At 44.5% G+C, this 13,303-nt stretch overlaps 1 protein-coding gene across 1 annotated transcript in view; it reads right to left on the bottom strand.

The window, feature by feature from the left end:
- The window catches only part of LOC126212758 (serine/arginine repetitive matrix protein 2-like), a 629,880-nt gene that overhangs the window by 126,358 nt on the left and 490,219 nt on the right, over positions 1 to 13,303 (bottom strand). The window contains exon 17 of the mRNA XM_049940165.1: positions 11,645 to 11,746. Coding sequence (XP_049796122.1) covers positions 11,645 to 11,746 — 102 coding nt within the window. The remainder of the gene's footprint in view (positions 1 to 11,644; positions 11,747 to 13,303) is intronic.

Raw genomic sequence — 13,303 nt, 5'->3', positions numbered from 1 at the left:
GAGAAGAAGCGACATAACTTGGGACAGAGATGTCTGCTGAAGGCAAACTGAAGCCTTGCATTTGTTGCAATGGTTCTGGGAAAAGCAGTGCTTCTGTAAGGGAAACCACATACATGATGTTAGGGAGATGAATTATAGAGTACTGGTCCAGTGTTTGGTGAACACTAAACATTGAATGAAGTAGCAGACGAGCTGCTTCCATTGTAACAAGTAACTATAGGCTGTATGAAAGTGTACTCAGGGATTTTCAAAAAAGTTTTCACTGTCTTTCTCATTAAATACACAGTTGCTCACGTGTTGGTTACCCTATTATCATAAAGTGAACTTAACTCTAAGTTTAGCAGTGTATGGAAAAAAGAATACTCAAAATGTTATCAATATATTACAGTTTCCTATTTAGTATTTTCCTGAAGTATTCTGGACACAACCTGATTGAAAAATATCAGCTAAGTGTCAGCAGAAGGCATTTTTGAAAACAAGGTTACTGGTTCTATAGTTGCAAGGTTCCAACAAACACATAATACCACAAAACTGAGAATAAAAGACATTAAAAGCAATGTAGGATCAGCAGCACATGATCCTACATGAGCTTAGTATCACTACACTGTACAATGGTTTAAAGCTGACTGTTAGACTTGGACAAAACTGAAAATGTTGAAATTGAAATGCAGTTCTGTCAAAAACAAATCTTATGAAAGATAGAGCCACTTTAATAAGATTTGTCAAGTTAGAAAACACATTTGAAGTGGTGCAATGTGTTTAAAATCCTCAGAAAAATCAGTATTGCTACAGAGCAAGCTGAGTATCGGGTGATCAAAAAGTCAGTATAAATTTGAAAATTTAATAAACCACGGAATAACGTAGATAGAGAGGTAAAAATTGACACACATGCTTGGAATGACATGGGGTTTTATTAGAACAAAAAAAAAAGGGTATTGCTAGACACGTGAAAGATCTCTTGCATGCGTCGTTTGGTGATGATCGTGTGCTCAGCCACCACTCTCGTCATGCTTGGCCTCCCAGGTCCCCAGACCTCAGTCTGTGGGATTATTGGCTTTGGGGTTACCTGAAGTCGCAAGTGTATCGTGATCGACCGACATCCCTAGGGATGCTGAAAGACAACATCCGACACCAATGCCTCACCATAATTTCGGACATGCTTTACAGTGCTGTTCACAACATTATTCCTCGACTACAGCTATTGTTGAGGAATGGCCGTCGACATATTGAGCATTTCCTGTAAAGAAAAGTTTTTCTGACCAGAGCCTCTACTTCTCAATCAACCAGCTCCTCAATTGGCAACAGCACTCGGCAGACCTGGACGGTGACCCATCCGAGTGCTAGCCGAGCACGACAGCACTTAACTTCGGTGATCTGACGGGAACCAGTGTTACCACTGTGGCAAGGCCAGTGGCATAAAAGAAGCGAAGACGTACATAAGAGAATGGTTCAGAAGCGAGACAAAAATAAAAACGTACCGATAATAGGATTTTCTATGACTTTGCTATCCTTAATGAAAATGAGGGAGAAAGACAGGAGCTGTTGAAGGGAATGAACAGACAAGTAAGCACAAATTATACAGTGAAAATAAAAAACCACAGAAAATCAAAAGGGTTGGGTTGTTTGGGGAAGGAGATCAGGCAGCGAGGTCATCGGTCTCGTCAGATTAGGGAAGGATGGGGAAGGAAGTTGGACATGCCCTTTCAAAGGAACCATCCCGGCATTCGACCGGAGCGACTTAGGGAAATCACGGAAAACCTAAACAGGGATGGCCGGACGCGGGATTGAACCGTCGTCCTCCCGAATGCGAGTCCAGTGTGCAAACCACTGTGCCACCTCGCTCGGTAAGACAAAAGGGATTAGGAGTATCAGAAAAGAGATTTATGGTAAATTTATCATCAGAGTTGTAGAGGATGTAGCAGACATACTGAAGGAAACTGCTACCTTGGAAGCAAAACAACACGCTATGGATAAAGGAAGGAGGACAATAAAGGCCAACTAGCACAGCAAAAAGAGAGAATTCTGAGCCAACAGATGTCCACAAATGTAAAACATTTGCCTGAACACTTATGCCGCTGCAGACATGGTCTTTGCGTTCCACGCTGAGGCAGCTTTCCTTACGGCTCTACTGCTCACCGAGAGATGTTCTGGATGATACAAAATACTTCTTATCAGATTTTTGGAAATGTGTTTAAGGTGAAAAAATTTGATTTTCAAACATCTTTCAATCTGATATCTTCACTCAATATGGAACTGAATTTCTTTTCATTATCCATCACACTTATTGCACTGCCTTAGATTAAGTAAAACACTGTACAAAATTTCAAGGACTTTGCAGAGGTAAAAATACATTGTGTAAACTTTGCGTATGATTGATTTCAACTCATACACTGATGTAAATCAACTGTCAATATGGTATCTAAATTTAAGTTAAAATTGAGAGCAGAAGGTTATCTCAGTTCGTTCTTGAGTTATTTACTTTTACACTACTGGCAATTAAAATTGCTACGCCACGAAGATGATGTGCTAAAGACGCGAAATTTAACCGACAGGAAGAAGATGCTGTGATATGCAAATGATTAGCTTTTCACAGCATTCACACAAGGTTGGCGCCAGTGGGGACATCTACAATGTGCTGACATGAGGAAAGTTTCCAACGCCGGTGAAACGTTGTTGTGATGCCTCGTGTAAGGAGGAGAAACGCGTACCATCATGTTCCTGGCTTTATTGTATTGCGACATCGTTGCTCGCGTGGGTCAAGATCCATGACTGTTAGCAGAATATGGAATCGGTGGGTTCAAGAGGGTAAATCGGAACGCCGTGCTGGATCCCAACGGCCTCGTATCACTAGCAGTCGAGATGACAGGCATCTTATCCGCATGGCTGTAACGGATCATGCAGCCATGTCTCGATCCCCCCAGTCAACAGATGGGGACATTTGCAAGACAACAAACATCTGCACCAACAGTTCGATGACGTTTGCAGCAGCACGGACTATCAGCTCGGAGACCGTGGCTGTGGTTACCCTTCACGCTGCATCACAAACAGGAGTGCCTACGATGGTGTACTCGACGACGAACCTGGATGCACGAATGGCGAAACGTCATTCGTTTCGGGTGAATCCAGGTTCTGTTCACAGCATCATGATGGTCGCATCCGTGTTTGGCGACATCGTGGTGAACGCACATTGGAAACATGTATTCATCATCGCCATACTGGCGTATCACCCGGCGTGATGGTATGGAGTGCCATTGGTTACACGTCTCGGTCACCTCTTGTTCACATTGACGGCACTTTGAATAGTCGACGTTACATTTCAGATGTGTTACGACCCGTGGCTCTACCCTTCATTGGATCCCTGCGAAACCCTACATTTCAGCAGGATAATGCACGACAGCATGTTTCAGGTCCTGTACGGGCCTTTCTGGATACAGAAAATGTTTGACTGCTGTCCTGGTCAGCACATTCTCCAGATCTCTCACCAACTGAAAACGCCTGGTCAATGGTGGCTGAGCAGCTGGCTCGTCACAATACTCTTGATGAACTGTGGTGTCGTGTTGAAGCTGCATGGGCAGCTGTACCTGTACACGCCATCCAAGCTCTGTTCGACTCAATGCCCAGATGTATCAAGGCCGTTATTACGGCCAGAGGTTGTTGTACTGGGTACTGGTTTCTCAGGATCTATGTGCCCAAATTGCATGAAAATGTAATCACATGTCAGTTCTAGTATAATATATTTTGTCCAATGAATACCCGTTTATAATCTGCATTTCTTCTTGGTGTAGCAATTTTAATGGCCAGTAGTGTATATCTGTTGGACTGTAGGGCATGACGTGCCTAGTTCCATCCATGCAGATTTGCTGGCTTCTATGAAATACTTATCTTTGCTTCATAAATGACTAAATTTCTTTCCATTGTTTGCCATAGTTCATGTGCTGCTTCAAATCAAGAGAAGCCTTGTGCAAAATTGTGTAAACTTTGCATACGGCTGGTTTTTACTCATACATTGCACATATCAAAATTTATCTTATTTTGTTCTCAAGTTATTGTGTTTTATATCTGAAGGTCAGTCACCTGCAATGCACCCACCACGTCCTTGCACATTACAAATTATATGGTCATAACAATCGTCATATCTCATGAAGAATTCAAGATATTGAAATGAGGTTTTTTGCAAACGATAGCACGAAATGAAGCGATATGTTGTAAGAGAAATACACTCCTGGAAATGGAAAAAAGAACACATTGACACCGGTGTGTCAGACCCACCATACTTGCTCCGGACACTGCGAGAGGGCTGTACAAGCAATGATCACACGCACGGCACAGCGGACACACCACGAACCGCGGTGTTGGCCGTCGAATGGCGCTAGCTGCGCAGCATTTGTGCACCGCCGCCGTCAGTGTCAGCCAGTTTGCCGTGGCATACGGAGCTCCATCGCAGTCTTTAACACTGGTAGCATGCCGCGACAGCGTGGACGTGAACCGTATGTGCAGTTGACGGACTTTGAGCGAGGGCGTATAGTGGGCATGCGGGAGGCCGGGTGGACGTACCGCCGAATTGCTCAACACGTGCGGCGTGAGGTCTCCACAGTACATCGATGTTGTCGCCAGTGGTCGGCGGAAGGTGCACGTGCCCGTCGACCTGGGACCGGACCGCAGCGACGCACGGATGCACGCCAAGACCGTAGGATCCTACGCAGTGCCGTAGGGGACCGCACCGCCACTTCCCAGCAAATTAGGGACACTGTTGCTCCTGGGGTATCGGCGAGGACCATTCGCAACCGTCTCCATGAAGCTGGGCTACGGTCCCGCACACCGTTAGGCCGTCTTCCGCTCACGCCCCAACATCGTGCAGCCCGCCTCCAGTGGTGTCGCGACAGGCGTGAATGGAGGGACGAATGGAGACGTGTCGTCTTCAGCGATGAGAGTCGCTTCTGCCTCGGTGCCAATGATGGTCGTATGCGTGTTTGGCGCCGTGCAGGTGAGCGCCACAATCAGGACTGCATACGACCGAGGCACACAGGGCCAACACCCGGCATCATGGTGTGGGGAGCGATCTCCTACACTGGCCGTACACCACTGGTTATCGTCGAGGGGACACTGAATAGTGCACGGTACATCCAAACCGTCATCGAACCCATCGTTCTACCATTCCTAGACTGGCAAGGGAACTTGCTGTTCCAACAGGACAATGCACGTCCGCATGTATCCCGTGCCACCCGACGTGCTCTAGAAGGTGTAAGTCAACTACCCTGGCCAGCAAGATCTCCGGATCTGTCCCCCATTGAGCATGTTTGGGACTGGATGAAGCGTCGTCTCACACAGTCTGCATGTCCGGCACGAACGCTGGTCCAACTGAGGCGCCAGGTGGAAATGGCATGGCAAGCCGTTCCACAGGACTACATCCAGCATCTCTACGATCGTCTCCATGGGAGAATAGCAGCCTGCAGTGCTGCAAAAGGTGGATATACACTGTACTAGTGCCGACATTGTGCATGCTCTGTTGCCTGTGTCTATGTGCCTGTGGTTCTGTCAGTGTGATCATGTGATGTATCTGACCCCAGGCATGTGTCAATAAAGTTTCCCCTTCCTGGGACAATGAATTCACGGTGTTCTTATTTCAATTTCCAGGAGTGTACTTGAAAATTTGTATTCACTAAGACATGGAAGTAGCAGCAGCAGTGAGAGGTTGACTGCTCAGTACACATACAGATGTCCAAAGCACTGTAGGGAAACCCAAGCTGCATACATACATCCAAAATGTCTGGGGGACAAGTCCACAGCAACGAAAGGGTTAATCTGAGGAAGAAATTTCTGACAGTGTATGTCAGAAACACAACATTGTATGGGAATGAATTGTGGACTGTGGGAAAACCGTAAAAGAATCGAATCAGAGCATTTGAGTTGTGGCACCAAAGAAGGATGTTGAAAATTAGATGGATTAACAAGATAAGAAATGAGGAGGTTCCCCACAGAATCGATGAGGATGGAACGTATGGAAAACACTGACAAGAAGAAGGGACAGAGGGTTAGAACATGGGTTAAGAAGTCAGGGAATAGCTTCCATGGTCCTAGAGGGAGCTGTAGAAGGTAAAAACTGTAGGGGGGACAGAGGTCAGAACACTGTCTGACAAAAAAAAGTGAAGCACCCTAAAGACATAGTGTGATGTAAATCTGACTTCATACACATTCGTGCCGTAGGCAGATATGTAAGTGATAAAGAGTTGCAAATCTCAGTGACAGTTTGAATGGCCACCAGAGTGTATTAGTGTTGGTTGTGATAGGTGTTCTTACAAGACCTGGTAGGGTGTAAAAGCAGCACAAACAGTGGCAGATTTTGACTGATCACTGTGAAGCACACAAAGATGCAGTACGCTCATGTGAGACAGCCTTATCAGCACCTGGTAAGAGTTCGAAACGGGCCTCATTGTGGGTCCCCATTTGACCGGCCAGTCAAACTGTGCAAGTAACCAGATCTGCGGGGCATTCAGATGCGGCAGCAGCCCGATGTCGGACTGTAACGGGAGTATTTGTGGACACGTACTCGTCTTCGAGGATCCTGTTGACCGTACCTAACTGCCGCGAGGTGGGATTGCCGTGTTATGCATCAAGTTCACTGTAACCCCTTCACATCTGTGTCTGCTATCCGAGAATAAGTAATGGACTCCTTGCAACGACCTGTGTCATCCTGTTTCATCGGCCAGAAACTATCAGCTGCCAGACTCAGGAATTACCGACCCTTATGCAGGCTGGTAGCGACAGCACATCACACGTGGCTGGTTTTGTGTGGTGCTATGGCTGGAAAGGACGGACTGCTAATGAATGGCATCACACTGTTATCAGTGTTGAATCACAGTTCTACACTATCACAGAGCACTATTTACGCTTACATCTACATCTACTTGGATACTCTGCAAATGGTAGGGCCTGGTAGAGGGTTCATCGAACCACCTTCACAATAATTCTCTATTATTCCAAAGTTGAAAAGCGTACGGAAAAAACTAACACCTATATCTTTCTGTGCAAGCTCTGATTTCCCTCATTTTATTATGACACTCGTTTCTCCTTATGTAGGATGGTGTCAACAAAATATTTTCTCATTCGGAGGAGAAAGTTGGTGTTTGAAATTTCATGAAAAATTTTGCCACAGTGAAAAATGGCTTTGTTTGAGTTATGTGCACCCCACATCCTGTATCACGTCTGTAGTGGACTGTTAAGGCAGCCAGTCCACAGAGAAGTAGCCGAAAGGGCACGCGTCAACTCACGCCGTCTGGCGTTAAGTCTGGAACAGGATTCGTAATGAATGTGATAAAGAAAAGAACGTAGCTACTAGAACACTTAACTTTTATCTCATCCTTTGGTATACAGCATTCTTGATGATACAAGTGAGACTATCTTGAGATACATGCAATGGTACAAATGGCGCCTTGCTAGGTCGTAGCCATTAACTTAGCTGAAGGCTATTCTAACTGTCTCTCGGCAAATGAGAGGAAGGCTTCGTCAGTGTAGTCGCTAGCAACGTCGTCGTACAACTGGGGGAGTGCTAGTCCGTCTCTCGAGACCTGCCGTGTGGTGGCGCTCGGTTTGCGATCACTGCCAGTGGCGACACGCGGGTCCGACATGTACTAATGGACCGCGGCCGATTTAAGCTACCACCTAGCAAGTGTGGTGTCTGGCGGTGACACCACAACGTCAATGACACACACTCTCCTATTTTGCGATAATGCAAATAAAATGCAGTGTTTGGTTTGCCTTCAATACAACATTTTCTATGTGTTCTTTCCAATTTAAGTTGTTCTTAATTGTAATTGAAATGTGTGTGTGTGTGTGTGTGTGTGTGTGTGTGTGTGTGTGTGTGTGTGTGTGTGAATTCTTAAGGGACCAAGCTGCTGAGGTTATCAGTCCCTAATTGTAATTCCTACATATTTAGTTGAATTTACGGCCTTTACATCTGACTGATTTATCATGTAACTGATTCCTTTTAGCACTCATGTGGATGACCTGACACTTCTCATTATTTAGGGTTAATTGCCAATTTTCACACCTTCCAGATATCTTTTCTAAATCACTTTGCAGTTGGTTGTGATCTTCTGATGACTTTGCCATATGATAATAGACAGCGTCATCTGCAAACAGCCTAAGACGGCTGCTCTAATTGTCTCCTCAATCATTTAAATAGGTAGGGAACAGCAGAGGGCTTATAACATTACCTTGCAGAATGCAAGAAATCACTTCTATTTTGCTCAATGACTTTCTGTCACTTACTATGAACTGTCACCTCTCTGATGGCAAATCATGAAGCCAGTCACAAAAAAAGACACTATTCCATAAGCATGCAATTTCACTATGACTCGCTTGCGTGGTACAGCGTCAAAAACCTTCTGGAAATCTAGAAATGTAGAATCAGTTTGAATTCCCTTGTCAGTAGCACCCAAAATTTCATGCTTGTAAAGAGCTAGTTGTGTTTCACAAGAACGAAGTTTTCTAAATCCGGGTTGACTGTGTTTCCACAGACCATTCTCTTCAAGCTGATTCTTAATGTTCGATCACAAAATACGTTATAAAATCCTGCTGCATATTGACATTAATGATACGGTCCTGTAATTTAATGGATTACTCCTTCTATCTTTCTTGAATATTGGTGTGACCTGTGCAACTTTCCAGTCTTTGGGTACGGATCTTTCCTCGAGCAAGCGGTTGTATGTGATTGTTCAGTATGGAGTTATTGCATCAGAGAGTATGGTGACAACCTGAAGTGAGGTCCCATTCACCTGGTGTTTTGGAGAAGAACCGTGGTGTTACGTATTGGGTGGACAGCTGTGGGGTACGACTTAAGATCGTGGCTGGTAGTGACCGAAGGAACTCTGACAACACAACGGTGTGTCACAGGCAACCTACACCCTCCTGTGGTACCTCTCATGTGACAGTATCGTGCTTCCGCTTTTCAACAGGACAATGCTTGTCCACTTGCGGAACATCTCTTTATGATGTCAAAGTACTTCCACGGCCAGTGAGGTCCACAGATCAGTTCCCGATTGAATGTGTGTAGCTCCATCCTGAATATCATTCAGACCCAATGACAGTATCCGGGATATCGAGTACTATTTACGACAATTGTGGGCCAGTTCACTTCAGGCGAGGCTAAAGTGGTTTTGTTACAGCCTAACCCAATTGCATCAGTGTACGGATCCAGGCCAGGGTGACGCCACATTATAATGATAAGTGGGCTCACACTACCAAGTTCTTTGGAAATTTGACTCACAAGGGGAGGCCACGACGTTTGGAACACAGATTTACTGCAAACTTCGTACACACGTAGTACTCCACGAGGACAACAAAATGTGTGAGCAGTAGTGCGTACTTCTCGAGCGTTACTGAGAAAATCGCAAGATAATTTCAGTCGTCGAATATACATATCTGTGCGTGGCCATTTTAACCATGAAGTGGCTGCAGCCGAGTGGTGACGGCACGGTAGCTCAGAGTGTTCGGTCAGACCGTTAGCTTCCCTTCCTAATAAAAGAACTGAGCGAGCGGATGAACAAACAAACTGAACTGGTGTCATCGGACTCTGCCCTGAACAAATTCAGCGAACTATATAGAACAAAATGTACTTTTTGTTTTTTTTTTTTGCTTTAAGTGTTTGGCATTCAAGCCGCGCGATCGCTGGATTGAGTTCCGTTCGTCTGTGGTTTTTTTTATTTTCAACAGTCATTTTCTTTACTATTTATATTACAATTGATATAATGGGAAAAATACGTGTAACTTTTATTAAATTTACAATGCTATTTGGCAGTCTACTAATTTTTATTATCACAAATAATATAATATTCTTACCTATTAACTAGTAAACAACCAAACGCATAAAGTGATACTAAAAATGTATGCTTGTCCGTGTCTTCAAAACGGTTCGTATTTAATCGAAAGAGAACGAGAAATTGCTTCTCGGAAGACCCTATTAAAATACACTCGATACTGCATAACCAATTATCAGTGCCGATTTTTAAGGAAATACTGCGTTCTGCATGGTTTGCTTCCAAACTATCATCTGAAAGAGAGGTTTTTGAAAATTTTAACGAGGTTTGTTTTTCCACAGAAAACATGGAAAGACCTTGCGTATGCAGTGCCGTTTAACTTTATGTTCTCCATGTTTTTACAAAAAATACCATCCTGCAACTTGTACCCGTAATGTCGAAAGCGACGATTAATTGTACATCTTTCGAAAGCTGTCTATGCCGGTCAAAACTTGAAGGTAACAAATCGTTTCGGGATTTCTCAAATCACCGACAAGCATACATTTTCAGCATGACTTTATGCATTTGGTCATTTACTAGTTAATACTTATGATTATTACATTATTTGTGATAATAAAAATTAGTAGACTGCCAAATAACATTGTAACTTTAATAAAATTTCATCCGATTACATGTATTTTCCCCATTACATCAATTGTAATATAAATAATATAGAAAATGACTGTGTTGAAAATAAAAACAAAAACCGACGAACGGAACTTGATCCAGTGGCTTGAATGCTAAACACTTATATATAATTCTGCTTGTGTCTGTATATGTGCGGGTGGATGTGTGTGCGTGCGAGTGTATACCTGTCCTTTTTTCCCCCCTAAGGTAAGTAAGGTAAGTCTTTCCACTCCCGGGATTGGAATGACTCCTTACCCTCTCCCTTACAACCCACATCCTTTTGTCTTTCCCTCTCCTTCCCTCTTTCCTGATGAAGCAACTGTGGGTTGCGAAAGCTTGAATTTTGTGTGTGTGTTTGTGTTTGTTTGTGTGTCTACCAACATGCCAACGCTTTCGTTTGGTAAGTTACATCATCTTTGTTTTTAGATATATTTTTCTCATGTCGAATGTTTCCCTCTATTATATACATAACATTTTGTTCTATACTGTTCGTTGAATTTCTTCAGGGCGGACCTCCGGTCCGATGGCACCCATTCAGTTTGTTCGATGATCCGTTCGCTCAGTTTTTTTATTATAAATGGTAACTAATGCTCCGACCGAACACACTGAGCTAACGTGCCAGCACCACTAGGCTGCAGCTGCTTCGTGGTTAAAATGGCCACGCACAGATATGTATATTCGATGACCGAAATTACCTTGCGATTTTCTCAATCACGCTTCAGAAGTACGCACTACAGCTTACACATTTTGTTGTCCTCACGGAGAACTACGATTGTACGAAGTTTGCAGTAAATCTGCATTCCAAACATTGTGGCCTCCCCTTGTCAGAATTTTAATCACGGAAATAACATCAGATTCCCCCTCAATCCATAAAGTTTAATTTTGTTTCCACCTCCCATTGTGGGTGCTTATTTTTTTATGGTCAGGCTGTGAAACTAAGGATGTGGGATGGAAGCTCTCCTCCCAGATGAAGAGCCCCCCCACAGGTCGGTCAGTTGAACTGGGAGAGGAGACCAAACAGGGAGATCGTCGGTCCCATCGGGTTAGGGAAGGATAGGGAAGGCGGTCGGCCGTGGCCTTTCAGAGGAGCCACCCTGGCATTTGCCTGAAGCAATCCAGGGAAATCACCGAAAACATCCCGCACAGTAAACGTAGTCGTTGCAGGACACATCGAAGCAGTCACAGGACTGGTAATGGAAGGAGAGGTAAAGCAGAAAACTCACCTGCGTGCCGTGGTAGTAGGCCTCTGGGTAGCTGGCCTGCTGCCTCGCCCTGTTGGTCTGCTGGACATTCTGGTAGATACCGGCCGAGGAGTTTGCAGGGACCTGTCAAAATGTCAGGCAGTATTCCTCAGCAGGGGCTCAATCCTGGCAGCAGACATGAATGGCACACCATCACAAATAACAATTATCCCTCACACACACACACACACACACACACACACACACAGTCTGTTGTCAACAGCATGATGGATCTACAGCAGGAATGACGACTAGCAGCCAATGGCACACAGACACTCACAAGAGGCACGTCGTAGTAGTAGTAGTAGTAGTAGTAGGGTGGTATTCTGTCTTACGGCAGGTCTTTCATGGGTTAAGCCTCTTCCACTTTTGTCCATCCATAGTCAGTCTTTTCATTTCTGAATATTTGCCCCCTTTGATAGCCGGCCGGAGTGGCCGAGCGGTTCTAGGCGCTACAGTCTGGAACCGTGCGACCGCTACGGTCGCAGGTTCGAATCCTGCCTCGGGCGTGGATGTATGTGATGTCCTTAGGTTAGTCAGGTTTAAGTAGTTCTACATTCTAGGGGACTGATGACCTCAAAAGTTAAGTCCCACAGTGCTCAGACCCATTTTTTTCTCCTTTGATATTGCCCAGCATTTGATATCTTATTTTTCCTCTTTCCCTTTTTTCCCTCCACTATTCCTTCTATTCCTTCCTTCAATACACAGTCCCTCCTCAAACAATGTCCAATCCAGTTCCATTTTCTCTTTCTGATGACTTTCAGCATGTTTCTTTCTTCTCCAGCTCTTCTTAATACTTCTTCATTCCTTACTCGGTCTTCCAATTTCACTTTTACCATTCTTCTCCATATTCACATCTCCAGTGGCTCCAATCTGCTTTCATCTTCCTTCCTCAATGTCCAGGTCTCCGCACCATATAGTGCAACGCTCCAGATGCAACATTTCCTCAGATCTTTGTTTGGTGGTCCACAAAGTAATTTCTGTTTCCTCTTGAATCCTTCTTTTGCCACTGCAATTCTTTTCCTAATTTCTGTTGAGCAGTACATATCATTGATTATTACACTTCCCAAGAAATTGTAGTTCCTCACTTGCTCTATTTCTTCTCCCCCTATTTTCATACGGCATTTTCTCCCCTTTCCTCCAATCACCATACTTTTCGTTTTCTTCTTGTTAATCTTCACTCCATATTCTTCAAATTTTGTGTTTAGACCATCTAACATTTGTTCCATCTCTCTTGCAGTCTCTGCCATCACAACCATGTCGTCTGCAAATCTTACACACTCCACTCCCTAACCCGTGGCAGGGGGATGAGACTATTGACAACTCACACCGAGCGAGTTGGTGCAGTGGCTAGCACACTGGACTTTCATTCGGGAGGACGACAGTTCAATCCCGTGTTCAGCCGTCCTGATTTAGGTTTTCTGTGATTTTCCTAAATCACTCCAGGCAAATGCCGCAATGGTTCCTTTGAAAGGGCACAGCCGACTTCCTCCCCCGTCCTTCCCTAATATGATGAGACCGATGACCTCGCTGTCTGATCTCCTCCCCCAAACAACCTGCTGGGAAGTAACATCATCAGTAGCAATCATCATGGGAGCCTAATGTTACTGTATCCACATGCAGAGACACACAACATCACAA

The sequence above is a fragment of the Schistocerca nitens genome, chromosome 11, assembly GCF_023898315.1.
Source record: "Schistocerca nitens isolate TAMUIC-IGC-003100 chromosome 11, iqSchNite1.1, whole genome shotgun sequence".
NCBI lineage: Eukaryota > Metazoa > Arthropoda > Insecta > Orthoptera > Acrididae > Schistocerca > Schistocerca nitens.
The sequence above is the reverse complement of the archived record's forward strand: the minus strand, read 5'-3'. Positions and strand labels throughout refer to the sequence as shown.